We start from the raw sequence: 22935 nt of genomic DNA, 5'->3' as shown, positions 1-22935 counted from the left end.
GACCATCTTGCTCACATCCTACTCTGTGCAAATACTCACTGGAATCCCAAACAGGAACCCCAAAGCTGCAAGGCAAAGACATTTTGCTTCAGAGCTGGGCTGATACAAGCTGTGCTGCTTCTGGTTTTGAGGCAGGGCTGTCCAGCTCTAGCTCAGGGTGCCTGCTGTGCTGTTGATATCCAGCCAAGTGGTGCTGTGATTGGCCAGGAGAGGAGAGGCAGAGCTTGGTGAGATCTTAGGAGATGCCGAAGGGCAGTGTTGAGTATAGAAGGTGAGGGGAGAGGCAGAACAGAGAACTGGTGGTGTGGGTCTTCAGAGGGGAGGGAGTTGCTGGTTCTGGAATCACATAACCGTGGCTCAGAGGCAGAGGGAGCCTTCAGTCAGCCAGCACTTATTGCTCAGGTGATCTGTGCCACACAATTTCAACTTATTAACAATTTTCCGGCTCTGCAAGGGCTGTTGGCAGCAGAGAGGAGGTGCAGGAGAGAGACCAGTGTGATTCTTATGGTAAAAACCTCACACCTTTTCAGTGGTTTCTGGGTGAAATCCCTTGTCTGTCTTCACCTACAGGAAGCTTTTCTCCTGTCTGTGCTAATACTGGTGATGAACTGTGACAGCACACAGGAGACTGTGACTATTAATAAGTGCCATTTCTCCTGTGGAAAGGCTGTTCTCCAAAGGGCAGATATCCACACCCCAGTGCCCACCGGATGAACTGCTGGCCTAATTTCTGCATTGCAACGGGGCTCTGCACAAATCTGCTCCCCGCACATAAATCACACGGGGATGTTTGCTAGTTGAGGTAATCAGTTTATTTTTGTAGACTTTATAAGTGTGTGCAAGGATGAAGTCTGTTGTTTAGTACTTGTTCTTCCAAACAAGTTGAATATAAATGTGTTTTTGTCTTAATTCTTTTTATGTTCTGATGAACATTGTGTTGTTGCTCAGGTTTCCTCAGTTTTTGACTCTCTGGATGCTAAATAAGTCATCTTTGTAATTTACTTCGGGGGCACATGAGGAAATTATATAAACACAAGAAAATCATAAAAGTGCAGTGGGAGATAATAACCCACTGTTGCTCATTGGATTCCTGTAGCAATTCTACTGCAGAGCTAGAATTTAGCATTAAACTGTTTAAAAGCCTTCAAAAATGGTTTTCATAAAATTCATTTCACTCATTTTATTAAATGTTCAATAACATTTTTGTGTAGAGAAATATTTTAGTCAAGCTTGTACCTTTTCTAAGCCATAAATCCATTATTTATAGTGCACTTTTAGTCATGAAATAATGGCAACCTCATATCTTTAGGAGCAACCAGCCTGACTCAACTGTTGACAGTGACTTGTCTCACATTAGTCTGCCCCCAAAAGTGCCACAGGGTAGCACTTTTTCTATCCTTTTTCCTTCTGGTGTTCAGATTTTCTTGCAGGAAAACAGCAGAAACACGGTGGCTGTGGGCTCCCTGCCAAAACTCCTGTTCCAGAGGTGATTTTGAAGGCATCCCAAAGGCAGGGGAAGAAGCTGTTTCTCCTGGTGGACAGAGTTGTGGCCTGGAAATGCAGGATTTCCTCTGTTGCTCAGCTCCTGTGCCACGAGCTGCCGTCACATCAGCTCTCTTGTTCCTAGCTGGATTTAGATTGTCCAGATGTATTGCTTCCAGGTAGATTTCATGCTCTCCACAGGACGATTCAGCTCTTGCAGGCCCGCAGCACTTGGCATTCCTGCAGTTTGTGTGGAGCTGCTGGGAGTCCCCGTGCCAGAGTCAGGCACTGAACACCCCGTGGGGCCCGTTCCATCTCCCCACTCCTCTCCTGCTGCTTGCAGTCAGCAGCGGTGTTTATTGCTAACAAGAGCTTCCCCAGGTCATGGCACTTTAAGAATTTTTATACACAACAACAGCAGCACTCAGAATCATTTCCATTTGCTTCCACCATCACTGCTCTCTCTTTGTAGTTAATGAAGCTCAGCTTCACCAGTTTCTGTCTAACTTCTCTACTTTGCTAATGTTGTGGAGCGGGGAGGACCTTTGAGCAGAGCTGACAGATCCCTGCTGGGCTGGGAAGCTGAGTTGCCTTTGTGCAGCTGTAATCTGCTTTCCTTGCATCTCTAGACCTCTCACAGATGCAGCTTCTGGCTTGTGGTTCCAATAAGATCTCAAGTTATTCGCTAGAAGGGATAAGAAAATAAACGGGATAATATTTGCTTAATGCTGTAATTTCCCACTGATTTGAGCAAGGCTCGGTTATGTTAACAGAAAGGTTCCTAATCTTCATTGATAGAGTAATTAACTCTGTATTTTCAATGTGAAATTTCCTCACTGAAGAGCCATTTTGTTGCTAGTTATGATCAGCTAACAGAAAAATATGAATACCTGTACACAGAGACATACTGAGTAAGTTTGGGTGTGCTTACAGATAAATATGTATCTTTATTTATTCAGAATACTTTTGTAGAGGTTTCATCAGAGACAGCATTACAGATTCTGTATTTCTGTTCAAAACAAATTAAACTTTTGAGAATTAAACTCAGGGAAAAAAAATTACTTTGGAAGAGCAATATACCAGGCTAATACATGCTTTTGAATACAAATCTATTTCAGCTTGTTTTCATTTTAGAGTTGACAAGAAATGCAACTGCTAACCTTTGAATGTTTTAAAATGCTATTCTTTAAACATCTGTGGCTCATTATCATAAATATCCCAGTTGTGTAGAAACCTCCCAGGGGTGGTTTATCACAGCAGTGAGAATGGGATGCCCCGAAATGGTGAGTCCCAGGACCCTGAGTTTTCTTGCTGAGATCTATAAAGGTTAATATTTCCAGCTTCGGTTTCCCATCATTACAGTAATGGATTTGAGGTCTTGCACAAGAAACCTTTTTCCAGCAGGTTTTTTGATGATAATAAGCTCAAAGTCAGTATTAAACCTTGGCATGTATGCAGGTATTACTGATAATGAATATTGGTTGGTGGGCGGAAATATTCTGTGCAATTCACGTGTGAATGGGTTTTTTTTTACAGAAAGGAGTAAAAGTCTAACACAGGAGGCTGGGAAATGAACAGAGGGCGATGAGTGACACTTGTGTTGTTTTTCTTTGGGAGCTGCTTGGCAGTATTTTTATTCAGCTTGTATGGAGTTTTGGAGCCTGTCTCATACCATGTGGCGTATTAGGCACAATAAAGATGTTCATTTGGCAGCTGGAGCACGACTAGAAACATCCAAAGAATCATACATGTGTCAATAATGGAGAGCTCCCCCTCCACATAAATAGATATCAGATCACTGTTCTAATTGCCCATTGAATTCTTGTCAACAAGACACAATCACCAGTCATGTCTGGCATACCATTACTAATGTTTTATTTTAGGGCTAGAGCTGAACTGTTACTATTATTCATTTTCTGCACTTTAAGGTATCACCTAGTTCATTCTCTTGGTTTGAAGCAGGATCAGGTGCTGAAAGTGGTGTTGAATGATTTTTGGATTAAGCTGCTATTTGATCAAACTCATGTTAAAATGGCAAGTATTCAGCATATCCTCAGCGCCTTCTTTTAATGGTTAGCTGGAAATCTTTCTTCAAAATCCATCTGAAGCTTCCCAGAACTGATACCCACACACTTCTGCCTGGTTTCTTGTTACACTGTTAGTACTAGGAGGAAACAAAGAGTAATTAATTAATGATACTTTATAGTGAGCATAGAGATTTGTACGCAGGCTTTATGCACAAACCAAGACATTTTTCACCTGAGAATAAGAACTAAAAACCCTATTTGCCCTATATTTAACAGGCTATGTTTTTTAAGGCATCAGTGATGTAAAGGTTTGTTTAAGGGATAGACGTAGTGCTGCAGATGGAAATCTGAGTAAGCTGATGCAGCTGAAACTCCTCAGATCTCTCCTGAGTGCCTGGCAGGGCAGGGAAGTGTGGTCAGTGCCAGGGCCAGCTCCTTTGGCTGTGCTGCTGGAGCCTGCTATGGGCAGCCCAGGTACTGTAAATTTTGATTATTTGTATTGGCTCTTCCCCAGAAGCCACATGAGTTTAAGGAAGCAAACATTCCCAGTGAGGGGCACTGTAGGAATGGCTGGGAATGAAATGCAATCTCATCCGATATTCCCTAGTCAGCCCAGTCCAGCAGACAGCATCATTCTGATAAAGTTCCTAACTTCTGATTAGGGATTTTATCTAAGGCTACAGTTCTCTCCGACTCTCTTAACAATTGGCTTCAGTTTCATCCCTGTTGGTCCTTAGGCCAAATAATCTTCAGTGTTCTCTATCCTTATGATCGCTTCATCTCCCTCCACCCACTCCTAATTTCACTCCTACATATCAGTACTTCTCAGAGCCTTTCCATTTTCTTTCCTTCTCTTTGCTATTAACCTCATCAAATAGTCTTGTTTCTGTGGTGGGATTGGGAATTGAAAACATCAGTGGTTTGAGGTGTGGTAAGAGAACAGTTTTCCACTTTTAAACAACTTTGCTTCTGCCCTTGCTGGAAAAAGTTGCAGGGTTTCATAAAACAAGATCAACAGATGAGCAAAATATGAAAGGTCTAAAACTGCTAAATTCCTTGTTCCAAGGGAGCACAGATTCAAGTGCTTCTCCTGACTCCAAGTGTCAAATCTGTGTGTGGTCTTTGAACCTCTCCAGTGCACGCAGATGGCGGCGAGGCAGGAACCTCCAGGTTTGTGCACGTTGAGCAGCGAGGTGGGAAAGGTGAACTCCCAGCCAGGGTCTCCCTCCTTTTGAAGTACAACACAGCGTGTCCTTTTCTTGAAAGGGACCTGTAGTGTGTGACTGGGTGATGCTACAGCTCTGAACTATGACGTTCTGTTTTAAGGGATGACTTTATTATGGTTTTGTAATTTATTTTTTCCCAGTTTTTACTCCTGACATAATTTCCCAGAGAGCGATGCCAAATTTTTCCAGTTGTAAGTTATGAATGTATTATTAATAGATTATTATTAGATCACCAGCAGTTTTTGGCTATGAGAAGAACATATTTATTCATAGAATCATAGGATGGTTTGGGTTGGAAGTGACCTTTACAATCATATAGTTCCAACACCCTGCAATGCGCAGAGATGCCACCAGTACAAGAAGTTACTTTCCAAATATTCTCCTTAATTTTTATTTATTTATTTATTTTAATTATTTTAATTATTATTACTATAAGGTTGAGGTTTGGGGTTTTTTTAAGGGAATAAAAGAATAAGTGAAACGACTTTTAATTCATAAAGGCTGTGATCTATGCCGTGTACAGAGATATACAGTGTATGTATCTATCCAGTGATTACTACAGAGAATTTCAACTTCCCACATTTGTGGTGACAGGAAAATTTTGCTTTTTCGTTGGTTGATAGCTTTAGGAGATTGCAGTGAGTCTGTTAAAACACCTGTCATGTCACCAACATAAACTGCAGCGGGTGGTTTTTCACCAGGGAGGCCTTGCTCTCAGAGAGCCTTCCATCAAAATCCTACTGTGGGCACGAGACATTTTGTGAACGAAGTTCCCAGCCTTGAGGAGCAGTGAGGGCACCAGCACAGCCTGAGCACTCTGAAAGTGTTTTAAACTGCTGCTGCTCCCAAATCCAGTGGCTTTTCCTCCCTGGTTCCGCTGTAGTGCCAGACTATGCAAGCAGGAGTCTGCCACATGACAGCCCGAGATAGGTTTGTCTGGAGGGGTTGGAGTATCTGAGGGGAAAGAGCTCTTTGTTTCCTTTTTTATTTATAATCCCCCTTTGCTTTCAGCAAAATTCAATGAAACGGCAAATGAGCTGATGAAATTCTGGTTTGCAGTCCCACTGTGAATCCAAGGATAGCTCTCCTGCCCTCAAGTAAAGCAGAGGAAATGGGAGCAGTTTTTAGTTAAAAACGTGTAATCGAGCTTAAACCTTGTGCAGCAGCAGATCCTTCAGGTGCTGGGGGAATTTTTACACAAAGCCTGTGGTGACTATCACGGAGTTTGGGCTGTCATCGGGAAGGGGACGGTCCAGTGTGAATTCACAGGGTCACAACTTTGTTCTTTCAAAATCCCTGCTCAGCTCCTCCTGCCCTGGTGGATGTTGGGGTGTGTGGGGGCTGTGGGGTCTCTGTGAGGGGAGCTCAGGGCTGGCCCCAGCCGGCCCCGTGGCCGCCCCAGCGCCGGGCAGAGCTGAGCCCTCAGAGACACCGGAGCTTGGGAAAGGGGGAAAATGGTACCTGGGAATAAGGAGTGAGGGGGAAAGTGTGAGGTGTGAGCCCCAGGGGCAGGAGGATGAGGAGGAGGACAAGGAGGAAGGGCTCCAGGTGTGGAGTAGGGATGGAGGAGCAGCCCTGGAGGACCCCAGGCAGGGGCAGGGGGGTCTGTCCTGAGGGAGCGGCGGCCGCAGAGGGGACTGGGGCTGGAGCAGGGGAAGTGTGAGGAGGAGGGAGCCACAGAGGGGAGCCCTTAGGTACAAACTGTGACCCCCTGTCCCTCCACTGCTCCCCCTGTCCCCTCATTGTTCCCCCTGTCCCCTCACTGCTCGGGCAGAGGAGGCTGAAGAGCTGGGGCTGATGGAGTGACACTGTGAGCCTGAGGAAACGGGCCAGAGGGATGACAGTGCGGGTTTAGTTTTGTCTTTCCTCACCACCCACATCTATTTTAATTGGCAATTAAATGAATTTTCTCCAGGTCAGTTCTTTTTGGCCAGTGATGGCCAAATGAGTGGCCTCCCTGTCTTTTTCTTGACTCAGGGCCTTTTGCATCTCGTTTTCTCCCCAGTTCTGCTGAGCCCAGGGGGTGAGAGAGGGCTGGGTCGTGGTCTGGGTGCAGCCAAGGCCAACCCTCCACTCTTGCTTTGGCAAATACTGTCCCGTGTCTCATTCTGTGCCTTGTCCTCTGGTTTGGATGTTTGAAATATTTGCATTGCTTACCTTTTAATTTAACCTTTCTCAACAATATTTGTCATAAAAAAAAATTGTAGTCAAATTCCAGAGCTAGCAACGGTTCTTTTTTTCCTGTGGTGTTTTACTTTGGGATTCTATCTCAGTGAATACCCAGAAAGGAAAGATCTCCTAGAGGTCCTCTGGCAGTCCTGTCTTTAAGCTGGTATGTCTGGAAATAGGCACAAATTTTGATGAAGAGGATTTCTGTGCAACTTCCTGGGATACTGAGTGGTCACCCACTGTGAGATTGTGCCAGTGCTTTAAGACCACTTAGGGAGATTGCACAGTCAGAAAGGCCTAAGGTATTCGCCAGGCTGTGAGAGACTCTGGGATTATTTTTCTTCCTTTAAAAATAATGATCCAATACAAGAAGTCTATACAGTGACTTTAAACAGTTATGCAAAGTGCTTTATATTCAGTTCAAGTCCACTGTCAGTGGTTTTCTGTAGTCTGTATCCCTTCCTGTAATCTTTTCTGAAAGTGTAATGCAGTTTTTAAAGAGGTAACAGAAATGAAATGTAAAATCAAAATAGGGAGAGCGCACAGGTAAGTGAAAAGTCTGCAGCAGCAGTAACTTGAGGAGCAGGTAGGGAATACAGAACAGATTGTCTGCAGAAAAACCTTTCACTTGCAAATATATTGCTTAGAGATGTCAAAACCCGAAAAGTTTACTTAGCAATTGCAAGTTTTTGGTGAAGATCTCTTAATCGCATATTTTATCCTGTGATCTGTGCAAAGTGAGTCTGCTGGACTCAGAGAAGGAACCCCAAAGTCTCAAACCTTTGTGCTTTGGGACATTTTTCTCTTTATGCCAGCCTTCCTAAATATTTTCAACCCTCCATGTAAAGTGAGACAGGATTATTGACAGCTTCTTTTTAATTAAGAGTATTCATCAAGATAACATCAAGACATTTGAAGGCTATGTGTGGGTACGTTCCAAAGTGGATACTTACAGCATCTTTTTTCTTCTTCTTTTTTTCCCCCCCCTCAGTGAGATTTGATGACTGCAAGGGGAATCACAAACTGAACTTCGAGGTTTCTAACCCAGACTTTACGGTGGAAGGTGATGGGTCTTTGGTTGCACTAAGGAATGTCTCAGAAGTTGGCAGAGCCTTGTTCGTCCGCGCTCGGTCCGAGCACGCCGAGGATACGGCGGAAATCTTCGTCGTTGGAGCAAATGAGAAGCACCGCGCATTAAAGGTAAGATAGATAAAAAAGACCAAAAAACAAGGACCAAAGAGATGCTGCTAAATATATCCGTGTGCCATCCGAGTCTGAGGATGTGAGAATGAATTCTGTGCTGTGAAATTTAAATTTTCATATAGGTCTGCTTTTCTGACGTTGTTGTGTGTTAAATTGTATAAACACCTACACAGATAGCGACACGTATTTACACTCTGCCTCGTTTCACTGGTGATTTTTGTTCTGCTCTGTCCGCAGTGTCTTTTCATTTCCCCTTCTGAATTTCAGTGTAAAACAAACCTCACCCTATGGGGGGAAAAATGTGCTTCACAAATTGATTGAATTGTTTTCTTCACACCCAGGAAAGTAACAAAAGGGAGATATGAGACAGCCTTCACTTCTGTGTCTTGGCATTTAGGAGAGAGGTAGGAAAGGCAGTGGCTTACTAGAAAATTAAACCTGATACCTTCACAGACCTATAATTTCACAGGAGTATAAAGAAGCCACGATAAAAATGATTGATCTGTTGTCTTGATTTGGTATTTAGATGTTCTGTTGCCAGCATTCTCATTATTTTCCCAGCAATATGTTAGTATCACTTAAGTCTTCCATTAAAAAAAAACCTCAAAAAATTAGCTTTAGGAGAAAGGTTGAACAAACTTCTGAAAGTCCATGGCTGAGGAAAGGTTTTGCTCTGCTCTTTAAGCAGCCACGTGATGTGAATATAGATGGCAAGCAGGAGAGAAAGTACTAGAACATGGAACTGCAGAAAGCTGATCAGAACACTGAAATGGGATTTAACTTTATTTAAACATGCTGTTTCTTCACAAAATTAAATTTTAACACGGTCCCACTTGAGACAGGCTCTTACGTGGAGGAGCTGTGAGTTCAGGACCACAGACTGCCAAATTCAGGGTAGGAAAGCTACACTTGTAGGAACAAGCTGGGCACTTGGCTGTCCTGTGCCTCAGACTAGCAAGGCATGATCATTCTGGTGTATTCACAAGAATTTCAGATGATTCTCTTTCCACTCCATTTTGAAATCTCAGGAGCAGTTTCAAAATTCTCATTCTCCAGTTAGAAGTTATGGAAACCACAGAGAGGTTTGAGACATCTCTGACAGGAGGTCTGGAGTCAAACTTCAAGGGATTGGTTTATGTGTGAAGATCTGACTCTCTGAGAACCAGATTCTGAAGTTTTATTCTGGGTTTCTCAGAGAAGCAGCCCTTCAATGTCTTTGAGGGGAGATATTCTATGGAAGTTTATAGACTAGGGGAAAACTGAGTAGGAGTTAAAAATATGTATTTGCAGAGACCATAAAATAGCTTTGCCAGTGACCTCTTTGTCCTGTTTGGGTTCTGGGTAGTCTGCCCTCAAAATGTTGCAGCAATATTAATTAATACCTAGTGTTGGAATCTGTCTCCAGACTGCATTTGAAAGCCAAGTGTGATTTGGCCCCACTCCTGGATTCTGTTCCAACCACTTTCTGTTGCTTCAGAGAGAGGAAACCAGCCTAAATCTGGCATGTTCTGCCACTTGCCAGTCTTCCCTCACAGGTGACTGCTCAAAGCAGTTTCACATCCTCTCTACCTGCATTTGTCACATTTTTAAGGATTTGACATTCAGCTCATAAACAGATGATGACCCTTTTAGGAGGGTGATCCTTGGTGTCTGCAGTGCCATTGGGAGTTACACGATGCCCTAATGTACCCTGGGAAACCATCTAGTGAGGAGCATCCTCTTCTTCAAGGGAATATAAAGGTCTCTGAGGCTGGTTGTCCTGCTCTGGCCTCAGCCAGCACTCTCTAGCTGTAGAACCAGTATTTTTCTTCCCCACATTTTCGGCTATTTGTCTATTTTAAACACAACACAGACAGTGTTGTCTTTCTGTTTGTCATATTTGCGAAGGATATAAAGACCACAGCGTCCTACCTAAAGTGATTTTATGATAAATTTGAACTTAATCCTGTACTTTTGCAGGCTAAATGTGTCAGCATGGAAACAGCAGAACTGCTCCATCTGTTTATGCAAGGAGCCTTGGCTAAGAAATGCTCAGATGGAGCCTCAGTAATTCAGCATAATTCTGTAGGGTTAAGATGAGCACATGCTAGAGCACTGCTTAGCATTCAGTACTTAGAGTACAGTACCTTGTCTAATTAGGGGATAAGTAGTTCTTAAGTATTTCCCCTCTGCCAGCAACTGCCATTTCTTTTCTGAAAGCATGTAACCTACATCTGTGAAATCCCATTGTTAATGTTTCTAATTGCAGATTCCCAACGTGTTTGGAAATGGCTCTCAACAATGATCTCCAATGTGCTGACTGGTAGCCTGAGCCCAGGCACAGAGCACAGTTCCTAAAACTTTCTGATTGCTCCCAACCATACTTTAGAGGAATATGGGAGCTATTTAGAAGTGCAGTCTTAGAGTGTGCAGAAAAGCTTTCGGTGTTCTGGTGGTGAAGGGGTGTGGTTCTTTCCTGCTAAAGATGGGGGAAGATTCCAGCTGGCCTCACTGATCAGTCCTGTGCGATTAACTTAAATTAACTTCACGGCCATAGTATAATGAGTGGCTGTTAGCACATCACTTACTATTTAACTCCGTTATTTGCATCTGAAGGACACGTTTCCTTACTGTTCTGCCATCAGCACAGTAGATGTGCAGAGCCTGCAGCTTGCTGACAAAGGATGGCCACGACTACAGTATGGCAAGAGAGGTGGTTCCTCAGCATCATCAGCCAACTCGGCTGTTGCTCTCTGATCACAGAATGTTTTGCAGGGTCTGGTGACAGATGAGCAAATACAACACTGCTGCTTTTCCCGATGTCTGGATGTTACTGCAAAATAACCTAAACCAAATGGGTCTCTATACCTACAGGTATACAGACATGTTATGGAGCAAAAATCCATCCATCAGATCCCAGTTTGATTGCTTTCTGCAACTGCTGGTTCACCCCTTCCTCCTGTGATTTTGGCCAGATATCCTGATCTCTGTCTGTATAGGCAGGGGAGAGTATTCCCAAAAATCTGCAGCATTTCCGAGGGGCACGTAGGATGTGAGCGCAGAGAAGAGTTGCCCTGAGCTTGTGGAAGGATTCCCAAAATGAACTTTGGGTTCATTCTGAATAATTCATAGAATTGCTAAGCCTCAAATCCCTAATGAAAAAATAAATCACTCACGACCCTGGCTGGGAACAAACTGGCTGAGCCAGGGACTGGCAGCAATATTTATTTATATTTTTGACTTCTGTCTTGTCCGATCCTTGATCCCTACTTTATTTTATGGAAATAGGAGGACAACTGAAAGCTGGAAACGTCATCACATTTGGACATTTTTCCAGACATTAGTAGATTTACGTATTTATTAAAGGAGTCATTTTTTTTGGAAGACGGAAAGTATAGCCAGCCTTCTGTAGAGCCTCCTAATAAATGGTGAGTTCCAAAAGGTAGCAGGTTGGGAGTTGAACTGTGTCCTCTAAGGCTAAATAAAATAGTTGTCTGCTGGTCCTTCTCCCCCTCTGAAATCTAATGCAGGTTTTAATGAACATACCCTCGGTATACTGGGAGCAGAAAGAAAGCCTTGGGACACAATCTGTCTCTGCCTTTTTCTCTGTGTTGGCAGGTGGTTTTTTTTTTTTTCCTTCTTTTTCCTTCCCCACAGCGGAGGGAGTTATTTAGGGCCTTTATTTGTTACACCATTACAGACACAGGGTGAAGGGTGGAGGGAAGTGAGATATCAAGAGTCTGGCACCAAAGCAGATAAGAGGGCAGGCAGATATTTGGAAATTCCAGGCTGGTAGTACCTTCACTGTATGGTGCTCAGCAGTCTGCCATACAGAAGCATGAAATGATTAAATAGAAGCTGTCAAACCCTCAGGACAGTTTTTTCAGGCACTAGATAGAAAAGGACTAGGAGAAAGAAAAGCAGAGATAAGAGTGAGGAGCACACCCTGAGACAGCATATTGGAGGCAGAGTTTAAAACCATCTCCAGCAGTAGCTCAGATTGAAGGAAATGGAGTTGCCCTCGTCCTGCTACTCTGTCCAGTGCACTTTGCACCAGCCAGGGGCTGGGCTGACAGGCTGCTGCTGCTTTTCCTTTGGCCAAACCGTTGCTTTTCCCAACTGTGTTTATTAGAGCAGGGACAGGAGGAGCCTCAGCAGCCTGGCCAAAAACTTCCTCGGCCGCCTTGCAGCCCCAAGTTCTGATTCCTCCCAGGTGGCTGCCTGGATGGAGACGTTTGTGGGAGCTGCTTTCTGCCTGTGCCTCTCTTTCCTAAAGTATCAAACAAGAAATAATGAAACTAAGCTCCTTGGGTGTGAATGTTAGCATTTCTTGTTTGTGCCTTGCTCTCTGCTTTTATCCCCAAAGGATAGAGATTGCAAATATTATGGATATGAGATAAAAAGCTCCCAGAGCCTTCAATGTTGCATGTGTGGCTTTCTGCCTTAGAACCACTGATAAGGGATCAATAATCTTCTTATGAATCAGGATTCTCTCACGGAAAAAAATAAAATATTCAGGCAAGGAAGTGTGAATAGATGAGTTTAGTCATCTGGCAATTCAATAAGTTATTGGGAAAATAAGATCAAGAATCAGCCTCTCTGATACAGCAGGCAATCGTTCCCATTAACGTATATTAGCATTTTTCGGTTTGGAATAGAATTCCAAATGGGCTGAAAATGACTGTGCAGAGTATGAAGATGGACTCTCGTGTGAGGTATGGACAAACAGGCTGCGAGAGTTCCATGTTATTAGGTTTTTGCATAGAGCAGTTGCTGCAGAAAACGACGCGCTGCGTAAATAAAACACCGCGGCTTGCATTTCATTTTGAGGCACAAAATAGAGCAAGTCACAGGGGTGCATCGATATCCACGACACATTTATGAGTTATTATACTGATCAAAACAGGGTACAGAATACCATTTTCTGAAGAGCTGTGGAGAACTTTTGCCTTTGGAAAGGAAGGTGTCCTTCAGGCGCAGAAAGAAGGATTTTCTTACAGAACAAACAAAAGAGAAGTAATTTTATCACTTTTGAGTTCAGTTTGGCAGAGAGTTTGACATCCTAGCATTCTTCTAGACATTAAGTTATTAAGTTGTTATCACTTGTGTTATTTTTGTTATCTCACTGCAAACACATATTGACTTGGAATTTATGCATTAAAAGCCGAGGTACAAGTGATTTTAGAATGTAATACCTTTGTGTTGATAGAATTTTGGTAAATGACTTTTCCCTGCCTTACCAACCTTGAATGGATGCTGTTTTTTTTTTAACTTTAAAATCTGCAGTGCTACATTTCAGGTTTCACAGAGTACATCTTAATTAATGTCAATGAAAGCAAGAGCTTATTCTCATCAGTGTGTCATTCTGTAGTATCATTTAGCTGCCTTTTTGACCATAGTTTTATAAATATCCTCTATGCAGACCACTTGCTGTCAGGGAAACAACAAAGAGCTCCTTTTATATAAGAAATCTCCTTAACCACCCTTTTCCATAGAAATTCCAGTCACCTACTATCCCTTTTTATCCTTCAACCGGATCCAGAACCTGCTGAAATAATCAGATTCCAGCGGGCTTCAGATCCAGCCCTGGAGGCAGAGGTTGTGTCTGGCAGCCCTGGGGGGATGTGGCTCCCACGCCCCTTTGCTGGGCAGTTTCTGGGTGACCCCGTGAGTCCCGTGGCACAGCAATCCTGATTTTCCATCCACAGCCTCCCCTCCCCTCTGTTGACAGGCTGGTGCTTCCTCAGGCCCCGGGCTGAATTTATCCTTCCAGCTTAACACTGTGGATCCCCAGCCCCAAAGAAACGCAGGTTTCATATACAGTGCCTTTGGAGTTTGCTCTGACAAAGATCCATTTATCTGGGAATTATTATGGTGCCAAGAGATGTGGCAGTTGCCATGGCAACAATTACATATTGTGTTGGATGCCAGAGTAAATGCTATAAAGAACAGGAGCTACTGGTGGCTTTCATTAGTGTAATGTTCCCTTTTCGGACAGAGTGTGACTCGTAGGTTTATTCACTGGATGTGTAAGTGCTTAGATCAGATGTGTGGGCTCACTTGCCTTCTACTTCCCTCAGTGAGCAACCGCAGCATGTAAATGAGGAGCACTTGGTTATTTAAGGAGAGGAAAAATGGTCTTATAGACTGGAAACGTGAATAATTGACTGTGAAACAAGGTGTTAACTTCTGTGAGCATTCAGGGCTTTTCTCCCTGAGTAATCTACATTCAGATTTTATGTGAACCGGGGATGTATTTATCCAGGAAAAGGGACTTTGTGCTCTTCAGCAGCAAGCAAAGCTTAGGCAAGTATCAGATATGTTTAACAGTGATTCAAAGGTGAAATTAGATTATTTTTGAAACCAGCCTTGTTAATTATTTCAAATTATTTACAGACTAATGTAAAATCACAGGCAAAATTTCTTTGTAATGAAAGCATTTTATTGAAAACAGCTAAAATCATAATTCCTTTCAGCCCTGAGCAGCATTTAGGCTGCTCACTTAGTTCTTCTGCCTGCTGCAACAGGTACTATGCCTAGAATATTTTCACTTGCTGTGCTTCTGCTGTAAATTTAAGGCTTCCATAGAAGCTCAGGACCAGATGCAGTTCTGGAATGCAACCAATTTTAGTCTATTTTCTTTGAAAACACACTCAGGTCTTATCCTCCATCCGTAAGACCTAATGGCAGTCTCAATGAGAGGAATTATTCAAGGATTGCTGAAGGACCAAAGTTCATCTTGGCACAGGATGTCAAGAAAATACTGATTTTACCTCTTGGGCCCAAAAGTTTTTTTGTTGTGGAAAGACACTTTGAACTGAGTGAGCTTCTCTTTATGAGCTGTGACACTGATTGTCCTTTATCCACTAAAAAATAAAAATCCCCTAAATTTTGTGGATTAGTGATAAACTATCATGAATTTACATATAACTTTTTTTCAAGATTTATTGTTCTGAGTCCAACCTGGAAGTATTCTGGGATAGACAAAACTATGCCAGTCCTATGCGTTAATCTTCAAAGACTGATGGACTTGTGTGGAAACTTGCGCCAGTGATGTGGGGAACACGTAAAGAAACCCTTTGTAAAAGGTTTAAATTTTAAATTCATTGTAGTAAATGAGGATAATAAGTATGAAAGCAACAGGCTAAGCATGATTTAGTAGGACATTAAGCAAGATCATAAAGGATAAGTAGATGTCTCTTAGGATATGTAATATCTTTCATTTATAAAGCAGCTTTCATCCTGTAAGATCCTTAAAGTGAGACTATTAAGTACACAGAGACAGAATGTGTGTGTGCAGGTCTATATACATCTGTCAAGAGAAGTGTTTGTATAGATATCTTTATTTTTGATACTTATTTCATAATACTTTTACACCTCAGGATAGGAACAGAGTCTTTTGAAATGAGGGATTAGGGAAAAGGAACCTGGTGATTTTGATATGATACTAAAATTGCCATGACAGCCTTGATGTCCTCAAATCCATAATGAAAAAGAGATGTTGCAGACAGCAGAAGAACATGTGAGACTAATGGTACAGAAGAAAAATTGTGCCTTTCTTCCATGGTTGTTCTCTCATCCAGAATGTAGGAATGATGCACTTGGTGTATGACAACTCCCCCAGTTCCCCCTGTGAGGCCTCACATTTATTAAGGAACAGAGAGAATTCCAAGAGGAAATCAAACCAAGTAGTGTTCAAAACTGAACTCAAGGTTCTTTTTTTTGGTGTCAGAGACACAAAATATTGCTGTTTTTTCCCCTCTCTAAGCTTTTCCATCAGCTTCCAGAAGCAGCGTGGATTTGAGAAAGAGCCATAATAGGAGAAATTGTTCACATGAAAAGATGATTCCCTGAGTAAGAGTTTAGTCATTTCTCTCCATCAGAGACATCAATAATAATCCCTAATGATTGCCCCAATAGTTCCATGCTGACTTTCACAAACCTGAAGGAACATTTATTATGGTTATTACAGTAACACCTATCTGAGCACACATCTTAAGCATTTAATGGAGCATCACAGGATAAAAATCTACATTTGTCCTCCCCCAAGAATTGATTCTGCCGTTGCAAGGACAGATGGCTCCTTTTGGACCTAAAATTCCTTATTTGTTGATCATTACAATTTGTGCTTTTACCATTATTCCCTTGCATCTTATTTTGCAGGCTTTTTTTTTTTTTTTCTTTTTTTTTCCAAGTATCTGGAATAACTTGGCAAGTTGAAGAATGACAAAATTAAAGCTTAGTATAATTTGGTATCTCCATAATAAGCAACTCCACTAATGCTTACAGTCAGCTAGGAGTTATTAATCATCCAGCTCCCAACTTACATCACACCAAATAAAACCAAATAACCTTTGCATTAAGCAGTTGATCCATCTTAGAAAAAAATTAGTTTTACTAGTTAGTTTATACAATTTCTCCTTCTTACTGAGAAGGCTCCTGGGGTAGTGATTGCACAGGAAGGGAGTGGAGGGGCAGCAGGTTGGTTTGAACTGGCGTGTGAACTTTGTCTTCAGGTTACTCATATCTCCCATGAGTATAAACTTACAAATTACAGGATTTTGTGGTGCTTTAAGGACTTTACTGATAAGGGACATCACATCCAATTTATCTTTTTTGAATTCTTCTAGAGGACCCCATTTGATGCTGTATGTTAACATACTAAATAATCATGGGGTACTGAGCACTGTTTTGCTTTAGAAAGATTTATCCTCTTTATAAAGATTTATCCTGGAAGACAGGTGATACTACAATTTTTATTTATTTATTTATTTATTTATTTATTTTTAAATCTGGAAGACTGTACCAAACTTTCATTCTCAGATACTGACTTAGAAATTCTCTGTATGGGGGTCTCAAGGGTGTGATCCCAAGAAGTACCAGGCTGTGCTAGGAGATGATTTTGCACATGCACTGATATCAGTGTGCATTACTATCACCTGACTCTTTGACCAACCCAAAAAAGAAATGCTAGTAAGAAATCTGTTAGTGTTTGCAGTGTCAGAGTGCAGAGGGTTCCCTTGAAGCACAGCAGGGTGGTGGTGAAGCAGCACAGCCCCCCTGGGAAACAGGACATTGGAGTGCTCTCCTGAGTCCTATCGGTTTGGATATTGTTGAACTCACTAACAAAAAATCCGCTAAATCCAAAATTCCTGATTGGCTGGCAAATCCTGGGCATTGCAGTTTTCTCTCTGCACAAGAGAATATTCTCATATCTGTGACTTTTTTCTTTTCCCTGGAGATGAAATAAAAATTCAGCCTCTTCTGTTTGATAAGAGACTAATGACTGCTGAAAGGCTGTGTTGGTGACACAATCCCTGGTGGGACCAGGTTACCCAGTGAATGTGCTCCAGCCTGACAGCCTCTGGCAACAAGAATATTCAGTCTAGATCTGTTCTTATTGCTGTTCTTGCTGCAAACTAGAAACTCCTGCTGTAGATTAAGGTGATTATTACACTAATATTCCGTGTTTGCTTTGGCAGACGTTAATCCTGCCAGCCCCTTGCAGCAGAATAGCCTGCTAGAAATAAAACCAGACTGAATTCTCGATTTAGGAGTTGGAGATTTGTTTATTTGTTTTGGTGCTGCCTCAGTCAACAGTCCTGGACTCATTCATTTACTGTCATTGATTACATCAAAACCTGAACCTCCATACTGGGAGTTCATTGCAACTGTTCACGTGTATTTCATTTCCAGCTACGTCTGTAAACTTTAATTACTTATTATGTGAAATATCTTACAAGAGAGACTTCAACACCTGTTCTGCTCAATGCTTACACTGTAGTTTTGTTTCGAGAAACATAATAAAGACATAGGCAATAGGTATGAGGGGTTTTTTTTTAATAAAAAGGAGGAACAATATGTGATTCCATTTTTCAACGGAATCATGTTCCTGCAACTTAATTAAAAATATAACCTTAAAATTGATACAGTTGGTTGTTCCATCCACTCTGCTTCAATAACGGCTGCAACTTGATATTGGGGAATTTTTATTTGTTTGTCCCTCTTTGGGTTTTCAGTGGGTGTGAATTGTATCAGTAGCAGGTCAAGGAAAAAACTGTCAGCTCTTCTGTGGATAGTTCAGGCTCTGTGTCCTTATCCCCCATGTTGCTGAGCGGGGCAGCTTAAAGAACTTTCTGGCTTTATCTGCAGACAACTTTATGTTCTCTGTGCTGCTGTTTTGTGTTGTCCTTACATGGTTTTCTCTCCTCTCCTCTCTCCCAACAACCACCTTTTTGAAGCTGATGGTCATTCCAGTCAGAAAAGTCTCTTACGCTTCATATTGACCCTCAGATCAGGAATTCAGGAAAGGGGAGGGGATGTTAAAACTTCAGTTTAATGATTAAAGGTCAAAGGCAGGGAATCTCCCATCTGTAAATCTCAAACTTGTTGCTGCCAGAGCTCCATCTCTGTGTGAGGTAAGACCCAGAGCTTTAAGTTACAAGGGTGATTTTAGGCAAGATTATCCACAAAACCGTGTAATTAATCTGTCACAGGAGAACACAGAAAGCAGAGCACCAAATGCAATCCCCATTAAGGCAACAGGAGCCGTTCCACCGACTTTAATGAGCTTTGAATCTACTCATAAATCTGCTGTGAGGAGTGTCCAAATCAAAATTTATTTGAGGGTGACCTTGATGTTAATTTTTAGTGCTCCCATGTTGTTTAATTGCCAGGAAAACTGAATGCATTAGTGGGACTATCATATGGAATAGTCCTTTCTATTGGATACTATTAGCATCAGGTTGATATATGTAATATTAATTGTGCATAATGTTGGTGGGCAGTCACAGTCTGCCAGTTGTATTTTGTGTCTGTGAAACAGGGGGGGGAAAAAAAATCTCTTCAGTTATTTTTAATGTCACTTCTGCCTTCAGCTGAATCCCTGCAAAATTAATGCTCTTTTGATCAAGCAGCTCTTCAGAGGATCTCAGAAGTTTCACATTTATTTGGTGGCTTTTAATCCCAGATTTTGTGTACTGACTGTAATTGCTTTAAAATTATATCTGAAATTCGTAAATAACGTAAAGCAGATTCTGCTCAGTCCTATGATGTTTATTAAATTTAACATCTGCCAGAGAAGTTCAATCATCTGTATCCCAAATGGAAACGTTTCCTTCTTTAACATGTCATATTTAATTCAATTAGAGGAAAAAGATGGGAAATATATTAGAAGTATAAAAGGGAAAGAGTTCCTTTAATTTTTGTCTACCAAACAGAAAACTGGCTGGTTTACTTGAGGCAAATAATTACTGTAACTTCTAGAAGTATGAAAACATGGGATAGTTAGAGAGTTGAGAGGGGGAGAAATGATTGGTTTTGTTTAATGGCTTTCTGAGTTCCTTGTCAGTGCTGGTAATTATTGTGTCTTTTCTTTTTGTTGGCACTCAGAGCATTAGGCTGCACTTAGGACCATTTCATTAATGGAAAATGTGCTTCTGAACGATTCTGAATTAGATAAGTGACTTGATTAAGACTCAGTCTTTACAACTGTAAAATGAGAAAATAGCATGAATTAATCTTGACTTTAGACAACAGGAAGATAAGACTCTGGTTTCCAGTGTGAGAGTGTCAGTTTAGGGGAGTGGAGGGAGCAGAACCATTCTGCATTTGCATGATTTCTCCTTCCTTTGCTGGAGTATTATAGGGGCACTGAGAGAGACTGTGCCTTTAGAGCTTGTTCACACATGCAGCAAATTCAGCATCTGCCCAAAGAGCTCCAAGAAAAGAGCAAAATTTGGACAAAAGAAAAAGTGCCAGTTCTGGCAATCTTCACTTTGGTACCTCTCTGCCTCCAATTTCTGTGTATAAAGTGGAGATACACAACAAGTACATTAAAGGTGAGATATTCAGATACAGGGTAACAGGGACCTCTTACCTTTTGCTGGCAGAGACCTGGGGATTTTGAAAGTAACTCCATGTTAACTCCATGCAGTGGCTTCTTGGAAGGCTTGGCATGGCCTGAGGTTTCCAGGCAGAGCTGCCTGGCTTTGTTCCTCTCTAGAGAGTAATGAGAATTCAGCAGATATTGGGATATCCCAGCACATCTTTGCCTTTACCTCGTGCTCAGCTCCAACAAATTTCCTCTGGCCTTTGGCACCCCATTATTATAATTATTATCTAGTCCAGGCAGACTAATTTATAATCTCTTCTGATAATAGTGTGATTTACACATGTGAAATGAATTTTTTCCAAAATATCAGTGGACTTGTGATGTTAATGCTGAGATGTGTGGAAGTTCTTTAGCAGATGTCTGTCTCTCTCTAGACATACATGAGATTTTGTGCCAACTAATGAGCATGAATTATGTATTCTGAAATGCTTCCTCCATTTAGTAAGCCTAATTTTTTAAAATACCTGAGAACAAACAAACAAAAAACCCAGGGTTTAGGAGATTTAACTTGTAACATGTAACTTTTTTCATGGGATGACAACTTGCTTAATTCACTGTAATAATTCTCTTATTTAAAAAATGGCTTTACTAAGCATGTTTTTCCAGCAGAAATTTTCGTTTTGATTCCCAGTATTTCATATCTGACACTGCCCTAAATGAGAACAAGGCTTTTCCAGTTGATATTGATTTGTGCGTCATTTTTTCATTTCACTTTCCTATTCAAAAGGAATCAGTGCTGACAAGTTAATGAACTCCAGCTACAAATACAGAGATAAGCCACAGGATAGGTTTAGTACCTGCCTTGTTCTAATTATGAAAGGTTTTCCTTAGGTGACTGTTTCATGTTCACTACAGGGAAACTGGAATGCTCTGTTTTATAGTAACTGTCAACAGAGCAGACATCTGGAAAAGTGACACAATAGAAGGCTATTTATAGGAAGCTTTAAGCAAGTCCAAATCAATTTCTGCCGGTTTATTTAAGTTTTTAATATTTACACGTGGAATACAATTACCTCAAATGAGAGTACGCTGAGCCCTGAGGTTCTACACGTAGTGAAGATCCATAAAACCATGCTGCATTATACCTTCTATCTTTAAATTAACTTCTTGTATAAATTAACACCTTTGGACAGGCTAGGGGAGATCAGAAATGTAGAACCAGCTCTCTCTCACACTTTTTCCACTGAACTTCTTTGTAAATCTTTTGCCTCTGATATACTCTCAGTGAATATAGCTGGTATTTAGGAAGTTATTCCAGTTTCTGTTTGGTGCCGTTTTACACAGAGAAATTGTTGAATCTCATCCAATTAATCTTTTGGCTGATGTCTCCTGCTGCTGGGAGTTATGAGCTGGTCAAATACGGTTCAGTGTCAGAAAAAAAAAAATCTTAAAATCCTGGGGTCTGGTGGGTATCCTTATGGGTAGATCTTTTCATCCATATAACTTGAAGCTGCTTCCAGAGAGGAAGAACTGTAAAACAGGGTAAAATGGAGCCCAATTATGAGCAGCCCTGAAGTACCTTGGGTGGTGGGAAAGGATGAACAGACTGTGGTGCTCATCTGTGGTGTAGATTTACTGGCAGGGAATTTTCTGGGAATTTCCTGCTAGACCCTCTCTGCTCTACCAGCAGCGATGCAGACAGTTAACCTGATTGGGGAATTCAGCCACTAAAGTCCCTTGTGGACTTTTGGAATGAAACCCCTTGCTCTCTGGATGTTCTGCACGGGTAACGAGCCCAGATGGCAGAGAGAGGAGCCTTGTAGATTAGGGAGCTGGAGGAGCACATTTCTGTGGTGACCTTAAAAGGCAGGGAACGGGATGTTTCATACTTTCCACCCCAGTTCCAGTGTTCAGGACAGGGTGGGGATGGCTGTGGCTTGCTGCCCAGGATTCCACAGGCAGGCCCTGCCAGGCGTTGCTCTGGCAATGGCAACAAACTGTTGCCCCTGAGGAGTTTGGCCAAGCAGACAAGTGGCATAAACACAAGTTCAAAACTCTGTTCTCAAAGCTGTGCCTGCACAGTATGAGGTGCCTGCCCTGCCTCCCTGTCCTGCTGATGGTCACAGAATCACAGAATGTTCTGAGGCGGAAGGGACCCACAAGGATCGAAGTCCGATACCCCAGAAATCCCACCAGGTGCCTGAGAGCATCGTCCAAACACTCCCTGAGCTCTGAACATGATGTTGATGGGCAAAGGAAAGAAGCAGTGATTCCTTGACTTCAGAGGGCTCTGATTTTTCAGGAGGGTGCAGCAAATAAAGTCCCTTTTTCTCCCTCCTACCCCCAGACAAACAGAACTCACAACACAACTCAGGAGAACCAGAAGCAAGAATGTGATTCATTAAGGATGCCAGGATGAGGGGTTGAAATGGGTATTTTTTAAAATCTTTTCCCAAAATTATTATTCAGGTCTTGCAGCTGGATATGCATGGGGATAAGTCTGATGAAGGATTCAGTTCTGTGTCATTTTGGTATCGCTCATGTTTTCCCAACAGGAGAAAAATGTGAAATAACCAAAAGATTGTTCGTTATTTCAAGATTAAAGTTTCAAAAGCTTAAGATTTGAATTTTACTTAAATCTTTTGAAGAGGCTTGGAAAGCTATTATGGAATCATATCTTTCATTTCCGCTACAGCTGGAAACAACACTATCAACATGGCATAAAAGTATTGGTTTTATCTTGTTTCTGTTTGTATTGCGAGGGTAAGTACCTCCCAGGATTCCAAAATGTGCAGGCTCAAGAAGTTTGTGATTATTCAGGATAAGCTTCAGACAAGCCTGTGAAAACCCTGCTATTTGTTTTGTGGAACTGCTGATCTCCTCATGGTTTTGAAGTGTGGCCGTGTCAGACGCGAGCAGAGAGTTCAACTTCGAGTCTTTATTGTCTTTAAGGGTAGTGATAGTTTCAGTGTGTTTCTTGTATTTCCTTAAAGAACTTTAAATGTCACCGCGAGGA

General features: G+C 41.8%; 1 protein-coding gene across 2 annotated transcripts in view; it reads left to right on the top strand.

Moving 5' to 3' along the window:
- Window positions 1–22935, top strand: part of CDH13 (cadherin 13) — a 423595-nt gene that overhangs the window by 142152 nt on the left and 258508 nt on the right. For both annotated transcript variants that reach the window (XM_027890905.1, XM_027890897.1), the window contains exon 3: window positions 7896–8104. In XM_027890905.1, the coding sequence (XP_027746706.1) occupies window positions 7896–8104 (209 nt within the window). The remainder of the gene's footprint in view (window positions 1–7895; window positions 8105–22935) is intronic.

The sequence above is a fragment of the Empidonax traillii genome, unplaced genomic scaffold, assembly GCF_003031625.1.
Source record: "Empidonax traillii isolate 1590-97213 ecotype Southwest subspecies unplaced genomic scaffold, ASM303162v1 scaffold13:size3042203, whole genome shotgun sequence".
In the NCBI taxonomy this organism is placed as follows: domain Eukaryota; kingdom Metazoa; phylum Chordata; class Aves; order Passeriformes; family Tyrannidae; genus Empidonax; species Empidonax traillii.
The sequence above is the reverse complement of the archived record's forward strand: the minus strand, read 5'-3'. Positions and strand labels throughout refer to the sequence as shown.